This window comes from Cheilinus undulatus, linkage group 9, assembly GCF_018320785.1.
Source record: "Cheilinus undulatus linkage group 9, ASM1832078v1, whole genome shotgun sequence".
Lineage (NCBI taxonomy): Eukaryota > Metazoa > Chordata > Actinopteri > Labriformes > Labridae > Cheilinus > Cheilinus undulatus.
The window spans coordinates 47,348,453-47,374,593 of NC_054873.1; the positions used below are offsets into that span (position 1 = coordinate 47,348,453).

General features: G+C 39.4%; 1 protein-coding gene across 3 annotated transcripts in view; it reads left to right on the plus strand.

The window, feature by feature from the left end:
• Nucleotides 1-24,038, plus strand: part of si:ch211-1e14.1 (UPF0606 protein KIAA1549) — a 93,990-nt gene extending 69,952 nt beyond the window's left edge. The window contains exons 13-22 of one of the 3 annotated variants that reach the window (XM_041796624.1): nucleotides 584-720; nucleotides 2,787-2,801; nucleotides 3,228-3,433; nucleotides 4,780-5,009; nucleotides 5,101-5,245; nucleotides 9,528-9,851; nucleotides 15,940-15,992; nucleotides 18,738-18,886; nucleotides 19,750-19,904; nucleotides 21,558-24,038. In XM_041796624.1, the coding sequence (XP_041652558.1) occupies nucleotides 584-720; nucleotides 2,787-2,801; nucleotides 3,228-3,433; nucleotides 4,780-5,009; nucleotides 5,101-5,245; nucleotides 9,528-9,851; nucleotides 15,940-15,992; nucleotides 18,738-18,886; nucleotides 19,750-19,904; nucleotides 21,558-21,797 (1,654 nt within the window). In that variant the 3' untranslated portion in view covers nucleotides 21,798-24,038. The remainder of the gene's footprint in view (nucleotides 1-583; nucleotides 721-2,786; nucleotides 2,802-3,227; nucleotides 3,434-4,779; nucleotides 5,010-5,100; nucleotides 5,246-9,527; nucleotides 9,852-15,939; nucleotides 15,993-18,737; nucleotides 18,887-19,749; nucleotides 19,905-21,557) is intronic. The other 2 variants (XM_041796626.1, XM_041796625.1) reach the window with 2 other exon arrangements.
• Nucleotides 24,039-26,141: the final 2,103 nt, after the last annotated feature.

A 26,141-nucleotide genomic window follows, 5' to 3' on the forward strand; every position in this document is an offset into this window, starting at 1 on the left:
TTTTTTTTATCATAAAATCTGTCAAGAGGAATCTAAGCATCACGAAAATCTTCAGTTGACTTTATTTCAAAACTTATTTATACAAATATGTCACATTATGATACTATGTTTAAGGGCATTTACTTGTCTATTGGGTTACTTGTAGCTAACCTTGTTTTCTTAGATTATTGTGTGGTTTACTTTTGATGCATTTCATGATTTTGTGTTTTTTTTTTAACATCTAAATAGTCATCTTTACCTGTGCTTTTTAACAGTCTGCCTGTGAGGCAATTCTTGTTTACAAATGTGCTTAATGAATCAGTTAATTCTTTTTTTATTACTTTAATGGCTGCATTTAGTGATAAGTTCTTAAGAGTACATAACTGTTGTAGTTCATAAATCATATTTTTATTGGGCTAATAAAAGTTATATCCCCTAAATTGGCTGAATACATTTCTGAGGAATATAATCTAAGTAACGTGACTGTTTCTTGGAAGACTCCCCTCAGCTTTTACCTCTGATTTTCATTTATGCATGCCATTTCAGGATGTTAGTGCCTTCTTCTTCTTCTATTATTCATGGTGGCGTCTGTGTGTGTGTGTAGGATCTCGCCGTCAGACGGTGACTCGGTGGTGAGTGACCATTCGAGTGAGCGGGAATCAAACGAAGAGAACCTTAGAGGCCACGCCACGCCCAGCGACAGCAAGCAGACCCGCAAGGTCCCCATCAATGTTTTAAACGGTAAGTCGCCTTGGTAACACACATCAGTCCTCCAAACACAGAGAGCAAACACCAAGAAGGAGGGGGAAGGGGACGGAGGAAGCTAAAAGGAAGGGGCAGATAAAGAGAGAGCAGCTCCAGCTAGCGTGATTTGACTGACAGGAGGGCCAGTTTGAGGGCAGGGGAGACTGAAGCTGTGAAAAACAACAAGCATGCAAAGACTGTGGAAAAGAGCAGCCGTGACATACAGATTATAGAAGGGGACGGTGAAGGTAAAGCCTCATTTGAACTCTGTTCATCGCTCCAAAGAAGTCCAGAGAGGAGACAGGAGAGGAAAAAATAACTGAAGTTACTCTATCGGACAGCTTGTTGATAGATTCAAGCCTGCATAGCGATACGTGCCAGAGCCAGAGGCAGTCAGGCACACAGACGGTAGGCTGACTCACCCACAGAAGAATGGTCTCTGTTTTGTTATTGATAAATCTCTGCCTGGGACGGCTGCGCTCCGCCACAGGGTTTAGAGGAAGGTTGTTGAAGAGACAGGCAGAAATGTTTAATGTTCTGTCTGTCACTATGCTTACAAGATGTCTAGACAAGTCAGAGTTTCAAAAATCTAGACTTTTGAAATATTTTTAGAGAAGCTCTAACAGGGCATCAGAGGGCGAAGACACAGGAGGGCTACAAGCAAAAAGTCATCATTTTTACTCACCATAAATTTTTAAATAGTCTCTGCTGTACATTATGTTATATAAGAAAAATGATGTATCTGAGAGCAGTCCAGGCCTGCACACATCCATATAGCCATAATTTTTATATATTGTGCAGCACCACCCTTTGGCAACAGGAAGTCACTTCTCCTGAATTTCACATTATGTTTCTTACGTGGCTTTTTGAATTAGGCTGATATTTTCCCAGGCGGTTCGCAACACACAGACCTTAAACATGTTCAAAAGTCTGCGTCAAAAGGCACGGCCATAGCACATTTTTGTCTGCCATAAAACAGGAAGTAGAATTTTATGGGCTTTATGACACTCCTGGAGCCATGAAACTTGCCACAAAAATTCTCAGTGGAATCCTGAGATGGTTGATATGATTTTTGTCGGTGGGTGTGGCTTATTGGCTCAGTTTAACCAGTGTCCGCTAATATCTGCCTATTTTTTCTTTCTCAGTTAACCGTTTTTGGCCAGTTTATATCAATTTTTCATCCCGTTTCACCAAATTTCCAGCCACTTTTGCCAATTTAAAGCCATTCCAGCCACCTTTTAACTCCCATTTAATACCATCTATGCCCATTTTTGCCACTTCTAACCCATTTCTCCTACTTTTGCAATTCAGTTTCCCCACCTTTTCCATCATTTTTGCCATTATTAACCCATTGTAGCAATTTTTTAACCATTTTAATTCTTTTTTTTAAAGAAAGGGGATTTACATTTTTAAGAAGGTTATTTACTACACGAATGATTAAAAAAGATATTTGTTTCTTTGAATAGAGTGGTTATTTTTTAAGATTCAATATGAAATATGGATATCACAGCTTAACTTTACAATAGACCGTGGTTTTGCTGACCTCTGTGGGCCCGCAGTTTGACTGGGCGCCAGACAGCTCTCCCATTTATCCCCCTTTATACACATGACTATTCCAACTTGTGCATGGCTGTGGTCAGCCACCTTCAGGTACAGTGGGGGTCCCTGGTCTCTGGCACCTTTATTTTGGGGGTCGCGGGCTGAAAAGGTTGAGAACCCCTGCTCTACAGTGGAGAGGGGCATACATTCCACATGTTCATGTATACTGGGACAAGTACTCCAGTCATTTGAAATGGTCCAATCATTATTTATCTGTGTGACTTGCTGTAACTCTGTGTGTTAATGTATTAAATGTTTGTATCAGTGTGTTTCATGTCTCTTTCTTTCACTTTTCAGTCTAATGAATAGCACAAGAGCAGATGAGAGGCTTTTTCAGATGTAGATGACAGTCCAGGCTTTTTTATTTTCATAGTAAATACACAGTATCTCCTTCTGTCTCAACTGCTCCTGTTTTTCTCCTTCTCCTCAATAAATCTCTTTGTTCTCTCTGTTGCTGTTTCCAGGCAAAAATAGAATTGGTAAGAGTTTGTCTTCTCTCTGTCTGTGCCTCTGTAGATTCAGGTTTGACCTCCAGCAGCTGTGTCTGTGCTGTTCGTCTGTCTGCTCCTACTAGTTTTCTGTTCCCACCATCCATCACTGTCTGCCAGTCACAGCGAAAAGACAATCAAACAAAGGCCGAGCCGTTGTTTGAAATCACATTTGGCTTTTAGAAATAGAATAAGAGATCATTTCATGTTCCCACAAGAAACATTAACTCCCCACTTCCTTTATAAGTCATGTCTTAGATAAATTAATGTCGCTTTAAATGAAGGTTGATGTCTGGCTGAGATCTGTACTCATGATTGTCCTTGCTCCATCCCTTTAGTTCACAGCCACATTCAAACTTTTCATGACCAGAGTCTGCTGACTGATACTGACTCATGTTTTTCCCTTTATTTGCCCAGGTCCTCCACCTATGAATGGTACAAACGAGCAGCTATCCTCGGCATCCATCTTTGAGCATGTTGATCGGATGTCTCGTGCCACAGAGGCCAGCAGGAGAGTCCCAAACAAAGTCCAGCTCATCGCCATGCAGCCCATGCCTGTCCCTCCTCTCCACAGCCCCCCCATCAACGGCAAAGTGGCCGACACTAACCAAATCAACAAAGAGGTTTGCTTTTTTTAGCTTACAAAAGCTCAATATTTTCAAATAAAATGATACAATAGCCTTTCTTAGATGCACTCATGGCAGTTTCCCCAATGCTTTGCTGACATTCAGGCCCTGATATTCACAGGAAATGCATTTATTCACATGTAACATTCAGTGGGAGACTCACTCGTACAACTCAAAATACCAAATTTGGTTTTGGAGAGTTAGTGCGGCTGATTAGAGGAATAGAGGCACAACAATAGAAAACATAATACTAACAACTAAGGCACGTAATAAAGCAGAGAAACTCTGCTCAACATAATGTCCTCATCTACTCATTTGCCATGAATATTTCTGATTTATTAAATCAGACACAGATCTTTTTAAAGATCTATTTATGGGCTTTTGGAGCTTTTTATGTCTTTATTGATATGGAGGAGAGTGGATTGAATCAGAAGCAGGGATGAGAGAGTGGGAGAAGAGAGCCAGACTTGAACCTGGGCAGCCCGTGTACACAGGGTGTGGCCTAACCACTAGACCATAAACACCAAAGAGAGAATTTTAACCAAAGGCTGGTTGGAAAAAGTTTGGATAAAGCCATGAAAATGCTGTACATTTTCACAAAAGCAGTGCATGTGTGAAAGGGGTTTAAACCATAACCTAGAGATGTCTCAATGGTAAAAATGAGGACCAAAACCAGTGTTTAAAATAATTATTTAGCTAGCTGCAGATACCAGTGCTTTTTCATCCCATCTTTTGTGCAACATTACCACTATGCCAACATTTTCTCTTGTGTTTGACCATGAAAACATATCAGAGTTTGTCTTAACAGATGACAACTTCTGCTCAGTAGAAAATCTCTTGTTTGATTCAACAGTTAGGTGCACAGTAAAGGTGGGCAGAGGAAAGTATTAACACTATTGTCAGTATGATTTCTACCAAGAAAAGACCAAGAAAAGCACTGGTGCAAACATGAGTCCTGGCTAGCAGTTTAATTCTGGAGCTGAAAAGGGTTTCTAACTAAAACTGGGTTCTGATGTTGGATTATTTATTTTTGCCACTTTTTAACCCTTTTAAACAATTTTTCCACCCATTTTTGCCACACACCAGTAATCTTGAACATTTTTGCCCCTTTATACCAACTTTTTACCTCTTTTTACCAATTTTTAATCCAATTACATGACTTTGTTAACCCATTTCTGATACTTTTAACCCATTTTCACCAAATGTCTGCGCATTAGCCACTTTTAACCCATTTTACCCTTTTAAACCTGTTTCTGCTGCATTTAAAACCCCATCTATTGTAGTCCAAAGTTAAACCAGAGAAGCTGTGTGAAGATTTATCTAACAGCGTTTCTGTTCTTCAGATCCAGGTAGCACTGAGACACAAGTCAGAGATTGAACACCATCGCAACAAGATCCGTCTGCGCGCCAAGAGGAAAGGCCACTACGACTTCCCTGCTATGGAGGATGTTACAGGTGGGCTGGGAGACATGAGAGACCAGGACCGCATATATCAGAAGGCTCAGACACAGATTGATAAGATACTGGACCCCGATGCTCAAATGCCTGCTATCTTCATGCAGTCCAAGAAAAGGTGAACGGTTTTGATCATGTTTCCTGTTTGGATTATTTAAAAAACTGTCTGACAAAAATAATTCTCACTATTTGATCTGTTTTTTTCTCAGTGTTCGAGGGAGACGGTCCCCCAAACACAGGATGAAGGAGCAGCTGAATGGAGGCATGATGGAGGCAGACAAAGACCACCTCATCTCTGAAGACAACGATGCTGCTTATAGAAAATGTCCTGGAGTCAACAACGTGGCCTACGTGGTGAGTATTAACATTCACACTTGTTTATTTACACAGCTGTTTTATTTAATTCTGATTGGTCATTTACTCTTGTATGTTATTTCTTTATAGCCGACTGTGGACATGGCTTTGATTTCACAGCCTGGATGCTAAAATCAAATCAATTCACGAAAAACTGTTCAGAATTAAAACAAAAACAGCAGAGAAAATGTGGGGTCAGCAGACACAACATGCTGGTTATAAGAGCCTGTTAAATACAAACATTAAGCTAGTTCAGACAAACAACTGTAATTGTGCTGATTTTACACTTGACATGCATTATTATCCTGACAATCCTCCTCCTAATTGGCATCTATTTAAGCTGCAAGATTTCAGGTTTCCCCCTCCACTCTGCCTGCATCACTTCTGCACTCTTGTTTTCAACCCCAACCTCCAGCTGGTGTCAGCAATTTAAGTGTCACCACACCCAAAACACTCTCAGATGAAAATGGTTCAACTTTTGGAACCGTGCAGCAGCCAACATCACTTCTGTTATGGGGAGACAGGAATTATAATGCAAAATAAACCAAAAAAAACCCAAATGGTGATACAACTTACAACAGGGCCTCATATCCTCAATAAATGAATAAAATAATGTAAGAAAATAAAAGTTAATCAGGTTACATATTCATATAAAAGAAGCAAGAAGTACTAACTTATTTAATCTGAACCCTTATTCGTGAATTAGAAAAATTCATTATTATGCTTCTGTATTAATATGAATCCTTATAAATAAGATTTTTAAACATTATTCCAACATATTTTACTCTGATAACCTGTGTTGTATAACAACAAGATGTAAATAAACAGAAAAAATATATCTTAAACAGGATACACATTTTTATACAAACACCTTAAAAAATACAATTTTTGTGTATTAATCTATTTCAAAAAATAATCATCAATGGGTTTATCTTCCTCAAAACAAAAGTTTCTTAAAGATTTTTTTCTTCGATTAAATATTCAAATATTTATCCAAATTCAAGATTACTTACAACATGCATATGTAATTTAAAATCATTAAAATTAAATGCAATTATAATATATATGCATTCTTTTGTTCTAAAATAAATACGTACATGTTTAAACAACCAAAAGACAATGGGCCTTCTTCACCAATATCTTTCCGAGATTTTTCTTTAATTTGTTCTGAAGAAAATTTCTGTTGAGATTCATGACACTTTCTAAAACTGCTGAATTGTTCTCACCTGTGTTCTTAAGTTGATGTGCTCTTAACCTGGAAGCACGTGCACATTTCTCCCAATTAGCATTAAAAAAACGCCCCTTTTATGCCCATATAAGGGTGTGAGACTTCAGGGCAGTATGCAAGCACAGAAGGCACACAAGAATGAGAGACGTCAGTATTGTCCAAATTAGATTCAACCATAAAACAATTGCAGTACTTCAGAATACTTTGATAGTCCTGAAGTGGATTTAGTTCTGCTTCAAATGAGAACAAATGAGGAAAATGTAGATTTATTTTAGCACCCATATTATTAGATGGATTATTAGATATTTGCTAAAAGCTCATTGTTCAGATTAGGGCTGCAATGATTAGTTGCCAAAATCATTTGTGTCGACTATAAAAATTAGTCGGCACGGAAATTAAAATGTTGACGTATCATGTTATTATTTTTGATATTGGTAAAATCAAATACCGGTAAAAACTCATCTGTACTTGCAGTTCACTACTCAAAGAAGAGAGCCAGCCTCACTCCAGAACATGTTGACATTCTCACCTTCCTGCTCTGCAATTTAAAGAAATTTTAATCTATTGTTCAGTCACTTGGGCTGAAAGTTTGATTTGTTGACATTAAGCTTTATTTGTACTTTTGTACTTTGGATGGGCTACTTGCTTTATTTATTTTTATGGACATACTGGTCACTTTAAAGAAAGCCATCCTTTAGTTATTTGTAACCTGCAAGGCAGGTGAACTGCTGCTATTTGAATTGCTACTATTTACATAAAATGAGGATCCAAAATAGTATGCCAAATAACCGCGATCAATCAGCTAATCGGAAAATTTACTGATAGATTAGTCGACATAAAAAATAATCATTAGTTGCAACCCTAGTTCAGATGATGGTAGTAGTTCAATACATGCATGAACCTGAGACTTGAAAATGATTGGACATCGTTTAAAAACATTTGAAAGTCAGTTTGTGATGATAGGTTTATGTTGTAAATAGGTTTAAGATCTTAAAACTCCTTTATATCTGTCATGTCAGCACTCAAATGTAGGTCAGAGTGTCTGGAGTGTTCTTAAATTTTGTTCTTAGAGGAAATCACAAATGCAGAAACTTTGTTGAATATCAGAATCTTCTTAAAAATGCAAAATAGGGCTGGGCATTGAATCACAAATAAGATTAAATCACAATATGGCCTGCTGCAATGTTCTAATCGAAACGTTACAATATTTCTTTGACCTGAAATTTATGTCAAATAGCAGTTTAGACCTTTTTTTGCAGCAGAGACATTATGCATTGCGTATCTTGCAACTATTCCAGTGGCATGTTTTTAGAATATTGTACAAAAAATGTACTTTTTTCTTATTGAATATGAGAATTATGTAAAAAAAAAAAAAGAAAGATTCCTTTTAATACAACAGTTCATATCCAATTTGCAAAATGAGTCAAAATCATCACAATAAGATATTCAAAACCGTTCAGCCCTTGTTTAATCTAATATTGTGTTGGTTACAGTATAGAATGAATTATTGCTTGTTTTTGTTGGAAAATGCATGAGATGAGGAACTTAAGAATTAATCACATATTAAATCGCAGTTGCAATATTGGGTAAAAAAATCACATTTAGATTATTTTCCCAAATCGTTCAGCTGTAGTGCAGAAATGTGTTTAAGAACAAATTTCTTCTCGAGAAAAGTTGGTGAATGAGACCCAGTGTCTCTGAAACTGAGACTGGTTTTTACAGTAAAACACAACACAAACCACAACAAAACATAAAGAACAGATATTAAAACAAATAAATAAGCCATAAATACCGTCTTCTTCCTGTGCCATGGGAAAATCATCTCCCTATGCTGCTTTTTGAATTTGTTTATGTTTCTAAGTCTAAAGTGCAAATTAAACGATACAAACTGCCAATGAATAATTCAACTATAAAGTGTGTTACCAGGTGCTGGTTTAGTTCACTTCGTCAAGCAGGCACCCACATACAGAAGCTAAAATCTTTCATGCACTGATTGTGATATTGATTCCAAGTCCAGATGCTGTTTGGTGCACGTCTTCCCATACTCTCTCCCCCCCAATATTTCCTGTCTCTCTTTAGCTAACATATTAATCTAAAAGCAAGAAAAGACAGTGAAAAAGTTCACTACTTCAGCCTTCCGCTCAGGCCGTGTTTTCACTCTCCATTTACATCTAACGTCCCACCGACAACTCTGTCTGATTGGCTAGGCAACACACAAGCACTGATACCTGGGTGCTGCTGACACAGTGAGCGTGTGGCACCACTTCCTGTTTTCCTGTTGCTACTGTTTTGCTTTATAGCGTTTTCCATATGGACAGAGGCTATACTAGATAGTTCAGTGTGCTTCATTCTTTTGCTTTTGTCATGTTCAGTGATATCAGTCACTGGTTTCATGAACTACAGATAAACGGTATCTCTATCTACCCTGATAAAAACAATATAGGTCAAGCCCTGATTTCTACAACAGGAATAAACATGTTAACAGCATGGTTTATAAAACAAAACAGATAACACTCTGCAGCTGCCAAATTCCTTGTTAACTCATCAGTTTCCATTAAATTTAAGGATAAAGATCATGTATTATTGGGTGATTTAAAGCTACTTAAAGACGGCATTTCTATGGCTGTCACTATAGTTGGACTTCACAAATCTGCTTTGGAAATGAACATCACTGAGACTACATCCATGTTAGGCGCTGTCCACGATACAGACCTCTTCAAAACAGACCTAAATGTCACCGTCAATGGAGGCTGAAATGCTGAAAGCCAAGTTTTGTAACCAAGCAACAGTAAGTGCTGGTGAAAAAGGCTCTGAAACAGAAATCGTGGGCGCTGTAAGCCCAACAAAAGCCATTAGTGGACACAGAGTGAAGGAATAAAGGTTTTTCAGTATTTTCTGTATTAACTGACTCCTCTTGTAAGTATATGTGACATAGGAATGACAGCTTTAATTGTGCTGCACACCCCATCTATACCACCACTATTCATTCTTACTCTCTACTCTTCAGTCTTTAACCCCTGTAACTCATTCTATTATGTGTTGTTTTCATCACAGTCTGACCCTGACCAAGGCCCAGGATCCCCTCACAGGAGCCCCTCCCCCACCGACGATGTCTTCCTCGGCCCCGCTTCCTCTCCTCCAGGCCACGCCCCTCCCCCACCGCCCTACATGCCCCCACAGCCCTCCATCGAGGAGGCACGGCAGCAGATGCACTCTCTGCTGGATGATGCCTTCGCCCTGGTGTCTCCCACCTCTCAGGGCAGCACAGCAGGGATCACTCTCCCTGGGGCCAACAACAACAACCACCACAACCCGCCCGGCGCCAGTCCTCCTGGACGTGGCCCGAGACCCTGGGGGTCCTCGTACCCGTTTGTTGGTGTAAGTAGCTTCTCTTGGTGCTTCTAGGGGTGTACATCTTCACTGGTCTCATGATTGGATTTGATTAGGATTATCCTTACAGTGGAATACTGGGTACTTTTTTCATCAGGGAAGATGTGCAGTCAGACAAAAATGATTATTAGAATTATTTCTACTGCTTTTTGTTTTGAAAAATTAGGCCAATGCAAAATTCTAAAAAATTGCAGTTCCTCAAGTGACCACTATAGGTTGACTCCAGAAGCACAGGAAGTCAAGGTCAAGTCAGGCAGGTTTTTAAAGCAAAAATAAGTATTTCTACTGCCTGGTTCAAAAATGATTTTGGTTAGATTAGCTTTTGTCATTACCATAACACATCTCCAAAAAACGTAGGTACAGGGCAACAAAAGGCTGGAAAAGTAAGCGATACTAATGAAAAGCAGCCGGAGGAGCATTTTTCAAGTCATAAGGTTAATTTGAAATAGGTTTGTAATATGACTGGGTATAAAAGGAGCATTTTGGAGAGGCATAGTCACTCAGAAGATGGGCAGAGGTCTACCAAGTGAAAACTGGATCAAAAATTTGTGGAACATGTTCAGAAAAAAAATCTCAATGTAAAATTGGGAAGACTTTGAACATCCCACCATCTACAGTCTACAATATCAAAAGATTCACAGAATCTTGAGAAGTCTCTGTGAATAAGGGACAAGGTCAGTTTTGGATGCTTGTGATCTTTGGACCCTCAGGCGGCTCTGCATTAAAAACAGGCATTCTGTACTGGAAATCACTGCAAGGGCTCAAGAACACTTGAAAAACCATTGTCTGTCAACACAGTTCCCCACAAATTCAAGTTAAAGGTGTATCATGCAAAGAAGCAGCCGATCCAGACATGCCGCCATCCTCTCCAGGCTAAAACCATCAGTGCTATGTCCATACCGTTAACAGACTGTATGTGTAGTCACAGCATTAACAAGCACTGGGAATCACCTAAGATGAGCCTAACTGAGTGTCTGCCTCAAGTGTAATGCCAGTGTGCCACAGACTCTGCATGCACAGTGCTGAGGTTTCTAACCACTGACAGACAGACTTTAATTATTTAGATTGGATAAGAAAACAAGAAAAACTGTCCCTTTAGTTTTGACCAAACACAGCAAGATATGCTTGAAGCCATGTGACTAAGATCATACATCCTGTGATGTGATGCGCATGCACACTTTAAAAAGCACTGCATCATTCAGCTTTAATAGAGATGATTGATTCTAATGACCCTACCTACGTCAACATCAATTCAATAGAGCAGTGGTTCTCAAATGGTGTGCCAAGGCACACTAGTGTGCCTTAAGGCAAGTCTAGGTGTGCTGTGGGAATTTGTATCATATGTTATTACTACAACTTTATGGGGAGTACTGTAACCAGGCCTGCACACAGATCTGGACCCAAGAGAATGGTACCTAACCAGTTGGGATTTATTGGTAAAATCAGTGTATTTGTGTTGGATCAGAAGCATTGGTGCTAGCATTCTGGCTGACAGTTGCCTCATTAAGAGCTGAAAAACATGGCAAGCCATTGTTGAGTTGAATTGGTGTTAAAGTTATTAACTTGTGCTATTTTTAACCAAGTTAAACAATTTTTCTACCCATTTCTACCACTTCTTTTGACTGCTTTTTTTTGCCACTTCTTATTACTACATTTGACCCATTTTTGCAACGTTTTTGGAAACTTTTACCGCATTTAACCCACTTTTACTACCTTTTTACCACTTTTCGCACAATTTTGCTATTGTTTGGCCATTTTTTGCCATTTCCTCCCATCGCTTTTAACCCCTCTTTACCGCCTTATAGTAACTTTGACCTTTTTTGCCACTTTTCTGCTACTTTTGCCTTTGACCACTTTTTTGCCTGCTTTTGACCTTTTTCTTATCACTTTTATCCCTTTTTTTTTTACCACCTTTTTACACGGTTAATCCTTTTAGGCCAATTCTAACTAATTTTTGCCACTGTTTTGACACTTTCAACAAGTTTTGGCCAATTTTAGCCCATTGGTTGGCCACTTCTTGCCCAATTTTGCAATGTTTTTTCATCACTTTTAACCCATTTTTGCCACCTTTTGCCCACTTTTTCCATCTCAATGATCCCCCAGTTGGCTGGGCCCCAGAAAGCTCTCCCCTTTATCTCCCCTTATAGGCCACCTTGACTGTAACATTATTTAAAAAGTCTATTTTTTATCGATTTAAATATGGTATGCCTTGAGATTTTGACTTAACCTTAGGTGTGCCTTGGGTGAAAAAAGTTTGAAAACCACTGAAATAGAGTATTAACTGACAATATTTAGTATCCAGTGTGCACTTTCTACACACATTGATGTTTTTTTAGATTTATTTTTGAGCTTTGTAATCTGATAGGACAGTCAGTAATGGGGGGGTTGGGAATGACATTCAGGAAAGGTGCCACAGGCTGGATTTGAACCCAGACTGCCTGTTTGAGGACAACAGCGTCTGTACATGGGGTAATGTCGGAGATTTAGTTCCTGCAGGGGATGCATGGTCACACTCACTGGTTCATTGGCGCCCCTCTACATGGGTTTTTGCTTGCACATAAAAAATACTCCTCTATAAATGGAAATAAGAACTTCACCAAAAAGCCCCTCAGAGAGAGGTTCTAAATGCATATGCAGAATTTGCTGTATTTATTGATAATGTAAGTATTTTTGCCTTAATCATCCTGCATCCATTTTGCACTGAATCAGATAAAGTGATAATGAAAAAGTGTTTCACATAGCACATTTAAGGACTTCAGAAAGGTGTTTATGATGAATACATACATTCATACAAGACTCACCAAATACATAAGTTAAACAGCATAGGAAGGGAGCTGGCAGTGTAGAAGAAACCATGTGTATCAGAAATTTTGTAAAACATACAAACGCAAGTATTCCACAAGGGGTTTTATTAAACTTATTGTGTATTTGTAAAGTGTTACAAAAAGCAGAAAACAGGTTCCTGTATGATATAAAATAACATCAACGGTGAATGTGCCCGGGTGCAATCCCTCTTATTCACTATCTCCTCCCTTTCTTGTGTTTTTTCTTCAGTTCATTCACAGCATGAAGCCTATAACTCCGAGTTTAATCGTGTCCACTTAGCATCCTAATCAGTTTAGCATTCCTCCATCTGTCACCCCCAATGGAGCTGCAACCTTTCAACCCTCGTCAGCTATCTACAGTCCTACGGCTCTGCAGATCGACTGTACCCTTGACCTGTTAAGCTCTTAGTATAGGCTGGATTCGGAGAAGGTGCAGTCATTTAAACACTCAAATAATAAGCTCAGTGTTTCCTTTGTGAGTAGACTGTTCATTCAAAGAGGGCTGTGCAAAGCCGCCAAACACAAAGGCCAGTTTATGCAGCGCTGCAGCTTCTTGGCACAGTTTGCTTGGGGTTCATAACAACATTTGTGTAAGATGCATTGTGTTTGATTCATTCAGTGAACTATTAAAATAAGAAGTGTATGCATAGTTTATACTTCTGCTGAATGGTAGAACTACAGGAAGCTATAATTCTGCACAGCTTTACAGAAGTCATGGGTGTATAAATGGTAAAATAAGATGTTACAAAACAGCAGAAAGTTAAAAAGATCATTCAGAAAGAGAGCAGACAAATTCTGGAGACCCTTATCAACCTAACTATAGCTTTATTATCACCATAGTAACTATGCTGCTCCTTTGCTTTCATAAATTGATACTTAAATGTTTTTTACAGCTATTAATGTATATTAATCTCTTCAGTCTGTCCATACTAGGCTAATAGACATATTTATCCCAGGTGAAATAAAGGGAGACTTAACAGGGAGCAGTGGAGCTGTGAAAAGCTATTTGCTGGCTCTGGTTTTGCAGGTTCAGTGCTTTAATGTGCTGTGAAAGGTCAGCTGTAAAAATGAAGGATGTCCAACCGGAAGTACAGTGGAAAAACAGGACTATTACACTATTCAAGAAAAAGACAGTGCATAAGAAACCTTGTTCTCTAAATGAAATGTACATTAGGGTTGTCATGATATTATGATTTATACTTGAAATGATACTAGTGATAATAAACACAACTAAAATGAAATCCCACTTCATCAGTACTGGCTCATTTCTTATATTTACACAGAAATACGAACAATTTCCACTGCCAAAAGTTTTGCAAATATATTAGCAACATTTCTGAATTGTTAGAGTAGTTTTCTTGTGTTTTTGGATTGGTTTATTGCTTCAGAACACACCTGTTTTAAATATTTTTGATAGCATTCCTTCTAGAAGTAACAGATTGTGTCATTTTAAAATGCAGTTTTGAAATCAAAATGTGGAAAATGTTGACAGCCTATCAGTACAAAGCAGCGGACTCAGTACTTCTGGTTGGAAGTTGGACTGCTCTGTAAGTTAGACCTCTCTGTGGGTTTTCACAGCCATGTTAATGTCCATGTTATCAGGATAAAATATTAAGGCTATGGAAACTGTTTCTTTTTTTTCCAATTTTCCACATTGGTTCAATCTGAAATCCATCACTTTGCAGACATGCACTTAAAAAGATATTAGAAGAAGAGAGGAAATTTGCAATGCATGGATCAAAACAACATTTCCAAAAGCCCCCAATTACTCTACCTTTCCCAAATACACTCATAGAAAACCCACCATACCAAAGAAAGGTTTAAAAATTGTCGTAAAAAGTCGGACTTCAATACATCAGTTGCCATGAGCTGTTGTCACATGCTTTTTTTAGCTTTAGATGTTGAGGTGATGTGAGATGAGGACACCACTGTGCCTTTGAACGCCTCATTTGGCTTAAAAAACAATCCATCTGCACCTTGTGATATCAATTACCTGAGCTTTTTACTTTTTAACTGTTTTTATTTAGTTTTTTATCCATTTCAAGTTCTTATTTTTCTCCATAATTAAGAAAGTGTTGTTACTTTAAGTCTACTTGAAAGTCCTGATTTCCTTTCAAAACAAAAGCAGTTTTTTTGTATCTAAATAGGAAGTAAAGTACCCTGAGCTAAAGACTTTTAATTTACGGAGTAAAAGCTTAACAAAGAACAGTTTGCTGAAAAAGAGTCTTAGATTTGTTGTTTCTCTTTACTGGATTTAGTTGCATGGCGACAGCAGTGACATGTGAACTCCTGAAAAGTGTAATTACTGCCACATCAGCTGGGGATCATTGGACATCATTTTGTACATGCACTCCTGCATATTTCTTGACATTTAACATGTTAAATTGTGGGTTTGACAGAATTAGCACTTTGAGGCTGTCTCTGAGCTCTAAGTCATGGTTTCAGACCACACAGGTGTAGCAGTGCAGCACTAATTTAAATTATAAATCTGAAAGTCTACATAATAAACATATATCTATTTTGTGAATTGCTCCTCATTGCCAATATGGACTGAAAACAATTTTTTGAAAAGCAAAGAAGCTGAATTTAAACATTGGAAAAATGTGATCATCCTCTGAAACTCAGCAGTTAATCAAGGTTTTTATACTTTGGTTGGTAGACAGCCCTGGTAAACGGAAGTAAATTTCTTAATCAGAACCAGGTTTATTGCTCAGTACATTTACTCATAGAGGGAATTTATTTTGGTGCTTTTATTGCAAAAGACAAAAACATGAAAAAAGAAAGTTAGTAGAAGCACTACTGCTACCAAAAAACTGAGAATTTACGTATAAGGTATATTATATAAGACAGTGGTTCTCATCTGGTCCAGCATCAGGACCCACCACCTCCTTAATGACAAATCATGACCACAGTTTCTTGAAATCTTCAATTATAACAGAATGTTTTAAATAAAAATGAGGTAGGTTTGACTTGAGATGGAACAGATGATGTGATAAAACAAAGAGATGGAAGCATTTCCTTCAAAATAAAAGCATGTCATAGACTTTAACCACATTTATTTCCCACTGTAAAATGCATCTTAGAGTTTATGAGCATTTTTTTTCAAGTTTTATGATTATTATAGCTGTTATAAAAATGTCATTGCACAGGGAACATGGTGTGTAGAATACTGTTTTTACTACCTGCTTGTTTCTGACACTGCTATTGTTATTCTCTCACTATCAGGGTCTCATTTTGTTTTCTGTCCGCAGAGGTTCTCTGATCTGGGCATGCCCCCCACTTCTCTCCAAGGCCTGACACCGAGGTTGGTAAATTGGTCGATGAGAATTGAAAATCCGTGTATAAATTAATAAATAATACGCTTCTGTGACGTCCACTCCTTCCTACTCCAGAATGATTTCTTATTGATCAGCGGAGTCTGAGTTCAGGCACTTTACCGGTGGGAATGTTTTCCTTCGAATGCATCCTCTGAGCCGGCCTCGTGAATAATGAAACCAGAGTCATCTTTATTTTATTAGTTTAATGGATCAGGTCCAAGAAGTGGTCTCCTAACTGTCTCCAAAGGACCGAGGCACCAATTCGCCCACACATATTCATGTTAAAGCGCAGATATACTCACTGTGCGCTATTTTCTTGAAGTTAATGTATTTTCTAGAGAGCAGAGCGGGCAAAGGAAGCCTCAGAGATGTATTCATGGTCAAACAGGTTAGCACCAAAGGTTAAAGCCTTTTTCCAAACATGCATTTATTTAAGAGCCTCTCCTGTTTCATTGTAGACCTTATGTTGTCATTTATGTTTTTAAATGTGTTTAATTAACTGTGTTTTACCTAAACATATTAACTTTATTTACTTTAGGTATTAAGGCAGTTTTAAATTTGGGTTGTAGAGGGTAGTAGCTGTTTTATTATCCACAAGTGCTTCCAGTCTGTGTTGCCTGTTTAAATAGAGGTAAAACAGGTCAGAAATAATGTTGGCTTGAATGCACATTACACAGGAACATTCTGAAATGATGCAGTTTAAATGGTCCTCCAGAAGCTTCTGTGTTTAGCAACACAAGAAATAGGCTACATGTTCCTCCAGCTGATCAGCTGTTTGGATCGATGAGCTCCAAAAGAGATAAGAATAACAGCAATCTAATCTAATCACAGGTAGAAGATATTAGATTCTTTAGGAGGGTGTCTGGGCTCTGCTTTAGAGATAGGATGAGGAGCTTAGAGTAAAACTCCCCTTCTTTGCATTGAAAGAAGTCCAGTGAGGTGGGTCAGGCATTTGATCAGGATGCCTCCTAACTGCCTCCCCATGGAGGTCTTCCAGCAACTGGGAGGAAACCCAGAACTCGCTGGAGGGAGATGCATCCTTTTTGGCCCTGGGAAGCCCTCAGAATCCCTCCAAGAGAAGCTGGAGAGGCAGGAGCTGTCGAATCAGTTGGATTATTATAATTATTTAAAGAAGAGAAAAGCTCTTCTTTTATACTGTAGTACTCCGCTTGTGGTACTAACTCACACGTATGGAAAAGTATGCCTTGCACATCAAAGAGCACTTCAGAATATGTTCTTTAAAGCATGCACTTTATCATGCAAAGTTTACAGTTATTTCATAATTGCATGTTCTTACATTGTAGGTATTTTTATAGTAGGTTTATCTGTGTAATATACCAAGGGACTGCTGATGTAAATTAGCCATTTTGCTAACTCTAAGGTTAGGAAAGGTTAGGTTTTGCTAATTAAGGAATTTCAAGCACAGCTTTTCTTAACAACCTAGTTTTATTTTGGATGCTTCTATTATTTTACTTTGCACACAGAAACAGAACTGTTTCACCAAAACCAAAAACTACGAGAGTCTAAATTAGTAGTCCCCTTTTGAACTGACCTTTTTGTTGAGCCATAGCACAAACCAAAGACTCTGAAAAGAAAACTAGTGAGAGACATGTCGAAAGACCCCAGAACAACTGACAAGACTCTAGTGAATGACTTAGCCGAGTCAGGAGTTGTAGTCTCAAAGAAGACCATCACTAGAGCCCTGCACAGGAATGATCAAGAAATCAAGCCAGACTTTTGAAGTCTGCTAAGGACAACCTGGAAGCATGTCTTTTGGTTGGATGAGACCGAACTAGAGCTCTTAGGCCGTAGAGACATTGGTGTTGTTTGCAGCAAGAAGGGAAAGGCATATCACCCAAAAACCACCATCCCCACAGTGAAACCAACGGTGGGAGGATTATTCTGTGGGGATGCTTCAGTGAGTCTGGAACTGGGAATCTGGTAAAGGTGGAAGGAACCATGAAGAAAGAAGGATATGTGGAGATTTAGAAAGAAAACCTGAAGCAGTCAGCAGCTAAACTGACCCTGGGTCGTCGCTTTGTCTTCCAACACAACAAAGACCCAAAACATCTGTGCCTCCTGGAAGAGGTGAGAAACTACCTCCAGAGGACCAAAGTGAGCATTATTGACCAGCCTTCACAAATCCCTGACTTGGATCCCATTGAAAGTCTGTGAGGTGAATTGAAGATAAAGGTCCATACCAGAAGACCATCAAATCAGGAGAAGCTGGAGAGATTGGTTAAAGAAGAATGGGCTAAGATTCCTCAGGAGACGAGATCATTCACTGGATGTGAGCTCTTTACCTTTTAAATAAACAACTAAATTAGTATAAGCAGCGTGTCCTGGCTGATCACAACTGGGGTTTTCTAATTCCTTTTTTTTAATGTAGATACAGTATCTAGTGTGTTTGAATACACCATATGTATAAAAGGTACTAAAGTTAATCCAATGAGGTCAACATTTCTTAAAATGTCATGCCATTAAAAGCTTCATTAGTTATCCTAGCTCTGAGTGAGCTGGTTGGTCCTTATACTGAAAACGTCTGATGTTGTCGATACATTTTTGTCAATGCTTTGTTTAAATTTCAAACCTGGATGAATACCCTTTATTTCAGAATCTCCATCACTGTGAACACGTAAAGATTTCAACTTATGAGACTCTGTGTATTTATTGCATGTTTCTCCATTAAATCATGACTTTATAAATGAAAATTCTGGCTGTCTGTGTTTCAGGCAGGGCCTTGGCTCCAGCTATCTTCCACCAGGAGAACCAGCGGGCTCATGTGAGCAGATCCAGCCGGACAGCCTGTACTCCAGCAGGGGGCTCTACACCGACGAGCTCCCCTCATCTGCCAGGCCCAGACCTGTGGGGGGAACTACTGGTATGACATGAGGAAATCACTCACATGGAGACATATTAACACAGCCATACACTGGAGCCTTTTTTTTTTGGCCTTTATTTGCAAGGAATGTTGAAGAGAGACAGGAAACATGGGGAGAGAAAGGGGACAAGCATGTGCCAAGATTGGGAATTGATCCTGCAAAGAGTGCGCAAAGGACTGTAGCCTTTGTAAATGGCGCCTGCTCTACCAACCAAGCCAAACCAGAACCCATTCTTCTTGAACTTAATTCTACTCCCAAAAGCTTCACTCAAGCAAAGTGATAATCTTTCCAACTTGAACTGCAGCCTTGGAGCCCCACATTCTTGTATCCAAAAAAATTATTCATGTAGTTCCCCATATCCCCAGGTATCCTAATCCAGGTATTCCCTGACTTCAAGTCTCACTGCTGCTGTCATCTATCAGCGCTAAAGGAAAGTCTCCTTCTCAAATTGCTTGCTTAGAACTAACTGTTGTGTAACAGTTTATAATGCTCTATCTTAACACAAAAACACCAGCACGTGTTAGGGATAAACACTAGAAGTTTTATTAACATTTTTATTGATGTGGGGTGTGAACCACAGCACTGCTCCTTCCCACAGACCCTCACCTCCGGCACATAAAGCTGTCAGACTGAGAGAGTCTGTCTGTCTCATAAATTATTGAAGCTGTTGAAGTGATGCTGCTGCCGTAATGTGACTTACACTAATAGAAATGGATTCTGGCATTTAGCACACAGAGTGCAGCTCAGCACAGACAGAGTGCTCCTCAGACTGAAGTGATCGCATCAAAGTGTTTGAAAGGAGCTGCCGATGATCGAGCGCCGGCTTCTGTGGCTCTGACATGATGTTTGTGTGTTTGTATAGGCGCCCAGCTCCATCATCTCGCACAGGTGGGACTGTCCAGTCGGATGAACGGTTACCCAGCAGGGCTCAGGGCTGCTTCAGGCCAGAACGGGGGGATCGGCTGGAACCACTACCATGACGACAACTTCTCCAGGATAGAGCCTGAAAAAGAGGGAGTGAGTGCATCACAGAGATCTTCTCTGTCATGTAGTTAGACCCAAAACAGAATTTAAAAATCATTCTAATGCATAGTAAAACTGACAGAGTTGGTGGCAGACCAACATGTACAACATAAATGCATTACAGCTAAACAAGACAGAGTGATTAAAGCATGAGTGACCTTTAAAAAGCATTAAAGGATAAAAAGGATTTCACCTTAGTTAAAGGCCATGGTTGGAAGAAAACTTGCTCTCTCTGCTGAGTTAATCTGTCTATTTTGACATCTCTGTCCTGTATGACCTCCGTGAGGTGATGACCTGATTTTATAACAGAATATTTTTAGAATATTCAAACTTTAGATGCTTTTATTTTTTGTGCCATGAAGCCTATAAAAAGTATTCTGTCCCTTGGATGTTTTACCCTTTTATTGATTTTTTAAATCAATCATGGACAATATAATTGGGGTCTTTTGAAATAAACTCTTTAATGTCAATTTGAACCCATTCAAGTCAGTATTTAGTAAAGTCACCTTTGTCTGTGATTTCTGAGTAGCTTACTCTGCATGCTTCAGCTCATTGTCTTGCTGGAAAATAAATCTTCCCCAAGCCATAGTTCTCTGTCTAGAGACTAAGATTTTCCTATTTTTTTGCTGCATTCATTTTACCCTCTACTTTTACAAGCCTTCCAGGGCCAGATGCTGAGAAGCACCCCCACAGCATGATGCTGCCACCATCGTGCTTCACAGTGGGGATGGTGTGTTTGTGGTGATGTACAGGGTTTGGAGTCTTGTCTAATGGTCTAAAAGCTCCATGTTGGTCTCATCAGACCCAATAACTTTCTTCCACCTGACCATGGAGTCTCCCACATGCCTTTTCTTTCTTTCTCTCTCTCTAGTCTCCTTCTTGCATGCTCACTCAGGTTGTGTTGCTTGGGTTGTTCTTTTGTCTTCATGGTGTAATGGTAGCCAGAAATACTGGTTAACAAGTGAATGGACCCTCTAGACACAGGTGTCTCTATACCACAATAACTTGGAACACATTCACTGCACTCAGGTGATCCCCATTTCACTAGTTGTGAGACTACTAGCACCATTTGACTGGACCTCTGTTGAGTTAGGCCAGTCACTTTAAAGGGGTGAATATTTATGCAGTCACTGATTTAATGTCACATATTTTTGTGTAACTTGCTTTATTTTGTAGAAATCTACTTTCACTTTTACATTAAAGAGTTTTTTTAATCAAAAAAGTCAAATTATTTTGACCATGACTGATTTATAAATTCAATAAAAGGGTAAAACATCCAAGGGGGTGTGAATAACTTTTATAGGTACTGTAGATTTCCAAAAATATTCAAAACAGAGCTGGAGCTGCAGGATTGCATGCTTCTTTCCTTATCACTGAAAGTAATTTTGGGTGTTTAACTTATTTGATGTGTACCTTATAATGACTGTATCTTGAGGCCCCTTAGAGCACAAGGCCCCAGGCAGTTTCCTACCTTTGCATAATCATAAACTGTCCATTGTTAAAAGTTTTTTTAAGTGCTATTCTGCTCTGAAATGATCTTCTAGTTCTCTACTATTTCCTTCTATAACTTGATATCCCTTTTACACATTTCTCTGTTTTCTTTACGATTTCTCTCTTGTTCTTTTCCCTCTTCCTCTCTGCCTTCAGTTCCTGGACTGTCCTGACTACTCGTCCTCCTCTATCTTCCAGACGCCCCGAAGTGTCATCAGGGAGCCCTCGGTGCCTCCCGCCCACCTGGACAGCTCAAGCGTGGGCTATCTGTCAGCAGCGCCGCCTTTGGATACGTCTCCTCCCACGCACTCCTCCGCCTCCCTCATCAAGGCCATCAGGGAGGAGCTGCTGCGTCTTTCGCAGAAACAGGCGGCGGTATCCAGCTACCACGGCTGAGGCTCAAACCTCCAGTCTGAAACCAGTCATACCACTGACCCTGTTTGTCTGCTTTAAATGAGCTCACAATACTTCCCATGGAAGTCTCTGAGGCTGTACAGCGGAGAGAGTCCTGCTAAGCTGGAGTGAAGAGGAGGCTGATGAAGATTTCTACCTGCGGCAGACCACCTTATCAGACACTAAAAGACAGGATGGTTGATACAGCTCATCGTCAGAGTACAGACTCAGAGTACCTGCAGTTAAATCAAATCGTAGACAATGCAATGCAAAGAAAGATGATAAGAAAAGAGGATGCTGGACCTTTTTAAAGGAGGCGACATGGTACGGCATATCTAGACTCATTCACCAAGGAGAGATCATGCCAACTCCTAACCACATCCTGGACATATTTGGCTTCATCAGATTCCGTAACTGCGACATATTTCATTCTCATGCTGCCTTCCCACAAGAGAAACCCATTTTAAATAATTCCCTTATTTTAACGCTACTGAAACTACCACACTCCTTTTTTTTTCCAAAGCAGGCTCTTAACCTCCTTATCACCATCAGGTGCTACTTCCTGTTCTCTGCCATGATGAGCCATGCTATGCCTTGACACTGTGATGTAGTTCAGCTGACCGTGTCTACTGTACGAGCCCACGGTGAGCTCACAGGTCACAGACGGAGAGCCAGGTCAGACGGTAGGCACAGAGGAGCACTTAGAGACTAAGAACACTCATGAACACTACTATTCATTTACTGCAGTAGCACACCGTTAGTCTGAGTTGATATTTTTGACCTCTTTATGTACAGTATTGTTTACTTGTTGTTTGTGTACAGCTTGCGTTCACTTTCTGTGTTTTTTCATGATGTTACAAAGCTAACTGACTGCTAGCAAGCATGAGAAAATGGCCTTGAGATCCTTTAAATCTTGTCAAATCGTCGACAGAGGCAGGTGTTAGACTTACGGGCATAAATGTGTTGCAAATTGACCTTTTGTCAAGTCACACCATCCTTGTTGCTGTTTCTAGGCTCGACAAAATCTCTTGCTGGGCTCCTTCCCATTGGAAACAATAAGAAAAACCCTCAATTAGACAGGCAAATATTTTCATTTCATTGATTTGATTCTGTAATAAACTAGCTCTATGAAAGACTAAGTAGTACAGTGTTAATTTTTGCAAATAATACTGAAACTAAAAAGATTTGTCAGAAGATATTAAACCAGATTTAAAAAATGTTCTTCAGTAATAAAAACTCTGAATAAAAGTAGATTTTATTTTTGTCAAGGAGACTAAATTGTTAGAGCCGGAGGACAGACATTTAAAATCCATGAAATTTCTCGAGGTATGTCAGTATCATCAGCATATTTTAAATAATTTAAAGTATTTATATCACATTTATTTCAGTGTTTTACATTTATATTAATTTTACTATTTGGCTTATTAAATTTGTTCAGAGAAATAAAATTGACTTAAGATAAAGACTAAAATGTAGGGACTGTTTATTAACTAACCTTCAATTTCCACAAACACTGGCTGTGCAGTGATCCACTCGCAAAGTGCACTGTAGAGCAAATCTTCCCTCCGAGAAAATCTTTGTGATTCCTCTGACTGCTGGTGATTGCCTTTGGTTTATTAACCCAAATGAAAAATACTCCTATTTTATAATGTGGATATCTTGAGCTGCTCTTTCAGACACCACAGACAAACCTTTTAAAGGTCACATATGGGCTCTGTTCATGAACTGCTTCCACATTTGGCATTAGACTGCTCCCACACTTCCAATCGGGAGACGAGAAAGGCGTATGATGGCAAATTTGTTGCGGTTTATTTGCTGTTTGCACGAGTTACCTGAGCTGACTGTCAATGACGAGTTAAATTTAGCTGAAGATGTACATTGCAGCACGCAGCAACGATGTCCAGAAGTGCTTTTAACCTGTTTTTGAAACATAATTTTAGCATGTTTGGATGCCAAGCGATGATGATAGTAAACACAAACAACAATCGAACAAAAAAACCCAACGAAACAGACAAATTAAGGCAGAATAGGAGGGTTTAGATTCCGTTTTGGCTTAGCACATATCGTTGGGCGGAAGTTGTGAAACGGTCTTATTTTCCACTGGAAATATGCCACCCCCTGCCGTGCATAGAGCCCATTATGCAAAATAAACTTTTTCAGGGTTTTCTAACAAAAATATTTGGCCCTGGCCAGTCCACAATCCCCCCAAGAATCAGAACCATCCAGTCCCTCGGCCCTCTCTTTCTCCAGCTTTCTGAAAATATGTGCTGAAACCAAGCAGCAACCTCCAATCCTGAAAAATGAAGCCAATGGGGAAGTGCAAGAAATTGCAATACAGCAAGTGTCCACTTGAGGCTGACTGCAGGAACACCAAAAATCTGATCACCTATTAAAAAGCCAGTTTTGACGCACAAAATAAACTGGTTTACAGCCTGGTTCAAAAAACAAACGTGTCTCATTAGCTAATGTCTTCATGTGCTCTTACTGTACGGGGGGTGATTTTTGTTTGTACCACAATGGTTTCAATTTTATTTTAAAAAATCCTCACTGCGGACCGATTGGCGCATCTCATTTGATTGGCAGATAGTTCGACAGGCAGAAGCTACGTTTCTGTCAACCAGAATGCTAGCTAGCTGACAGGAAGTCGAGCTTAGTGGGCAGGCCGTTAGGTTGATCCAAAGTTTGGTTGAGGCCGCGATTTCAATAATGAAGCCGCCACGGACTGGCTTCATGAGCTGTTTGAGTCTATTGTAACCAGACGGTACACAGGGTTTGTCCAAACTGTTCTCAGATTTTCCCCTCATGATGTCACATGGGGAGTTAGCACCGCCCCCAAGTTCAGTTGGCTCTCCCTGCTTAGAAGAAACATTCTGCCCTCCATTAAGCCACATCCATTTTCTGAGAGGGGCGTGGTCAGGGGCAGAGTCAAACAGCACATTAAAGTTTAAAGCCACAGACACAGAAAGAGCTCGTTCTGAGCAGGGCTGAAATGGGGGGGGGGGGGGGGTTTATACCCGTGCAAAGATCAAATACTGGAGTGTTTTTTTCAGCAACAAACTTAACAAGCATGTTTTGGGGACCTCTAAGAAATATAAACTTGTCTTAAAAGGGTAAAATGATGATCAAACCAAATTTAGGTCACAGAAAGACCAGGCCCCAGAGAAAGTTTATCTAACTGGAAGTAGCCCAGCAACAGCTTCTACGAGAGTGGGCTCTCTAATTGGTAAATCAGTGGACCAATCAGAGAGCTGAGCCAACAAAGGGTCAATTGTAAATGCAGAGTTTGGGTTTGTATTTTTCATAACAGGATGTACTGTATGTATCAAGTATTCTGCAGTAATCTGATGCACTGTGTGCAGACTACTTGGTCCAGCCCAGATCACTGAAATGCGATTTTTACAGAAAAATCAGTATTAGACAATGTGATCAATCATTTAAAACATAGTGTTAATGAGAACAGAAGCCCCAAGCATATAAGTACCTATACAAGCTGTGCCCCAATCAGGTTTTTAGCACCAATACTTATAAGATATCATGTTTTGATTGAACAGCATCTTTTAGCTGGTCACACTACTTAGCTTTCTGGTGCCTTGGTTCCCAACCTGGGGCCTGGGACCCCCTTGGAGGGGCGCCAGAGATTTCAAAGGTCTGTCTGCTCTGAGGTTGTTAAGATTCGGGTTATTCAATCAAATTTCTAAGCCCAGAGTTGAAGGTGCTGCGTTTTGATTTAATTACTGTTGTGCTTAATAATTATTGGCTAGCAGTTCATTAGCATGTTAAATCACAGGGTATTAACCACAGGTTATTGTTTTTGAAGCATTAATTACCATCTACGAATCACATATTTTTTTTATTGAAAATTGGTCATAATCAATAGATTCTTATCAATCCAGGTACTCCTAGTCTATACATGATTTAACTCTGGATTTAATGATAATTGGCTATCAACCTGTTACTACTTCTCATCATGAACAATGGAGCTAATAAAGATGTACTGCTGTATGTCCGCTTAGGGCTTCCATAGACCAGTATTCTGTTCTACATTTACCCGTACTAACAAACTACCTAACACCATCTCTGTTCCATGCAGTATTCAAACATTTGTTTGCCTTTTTATCAGCACAGGATGGAAAAATGTACTGTACTGTTGTCATTATGGTTCACTTCAACCAGTCATGTTTATGTGCTTTTAACGTTTCTCTGATTTACCTTGCCTCATGTGATTTCGTTCACCTTAAAAAATCTCTTAGCCATCGTGCTGGTTGGAAATCTTTCTAGGTTCCCCTTTTCCCCTCCATATGTTGTGATGTTTTGGGGCCTGAAGTGATATTTTATTTAACTGAAATA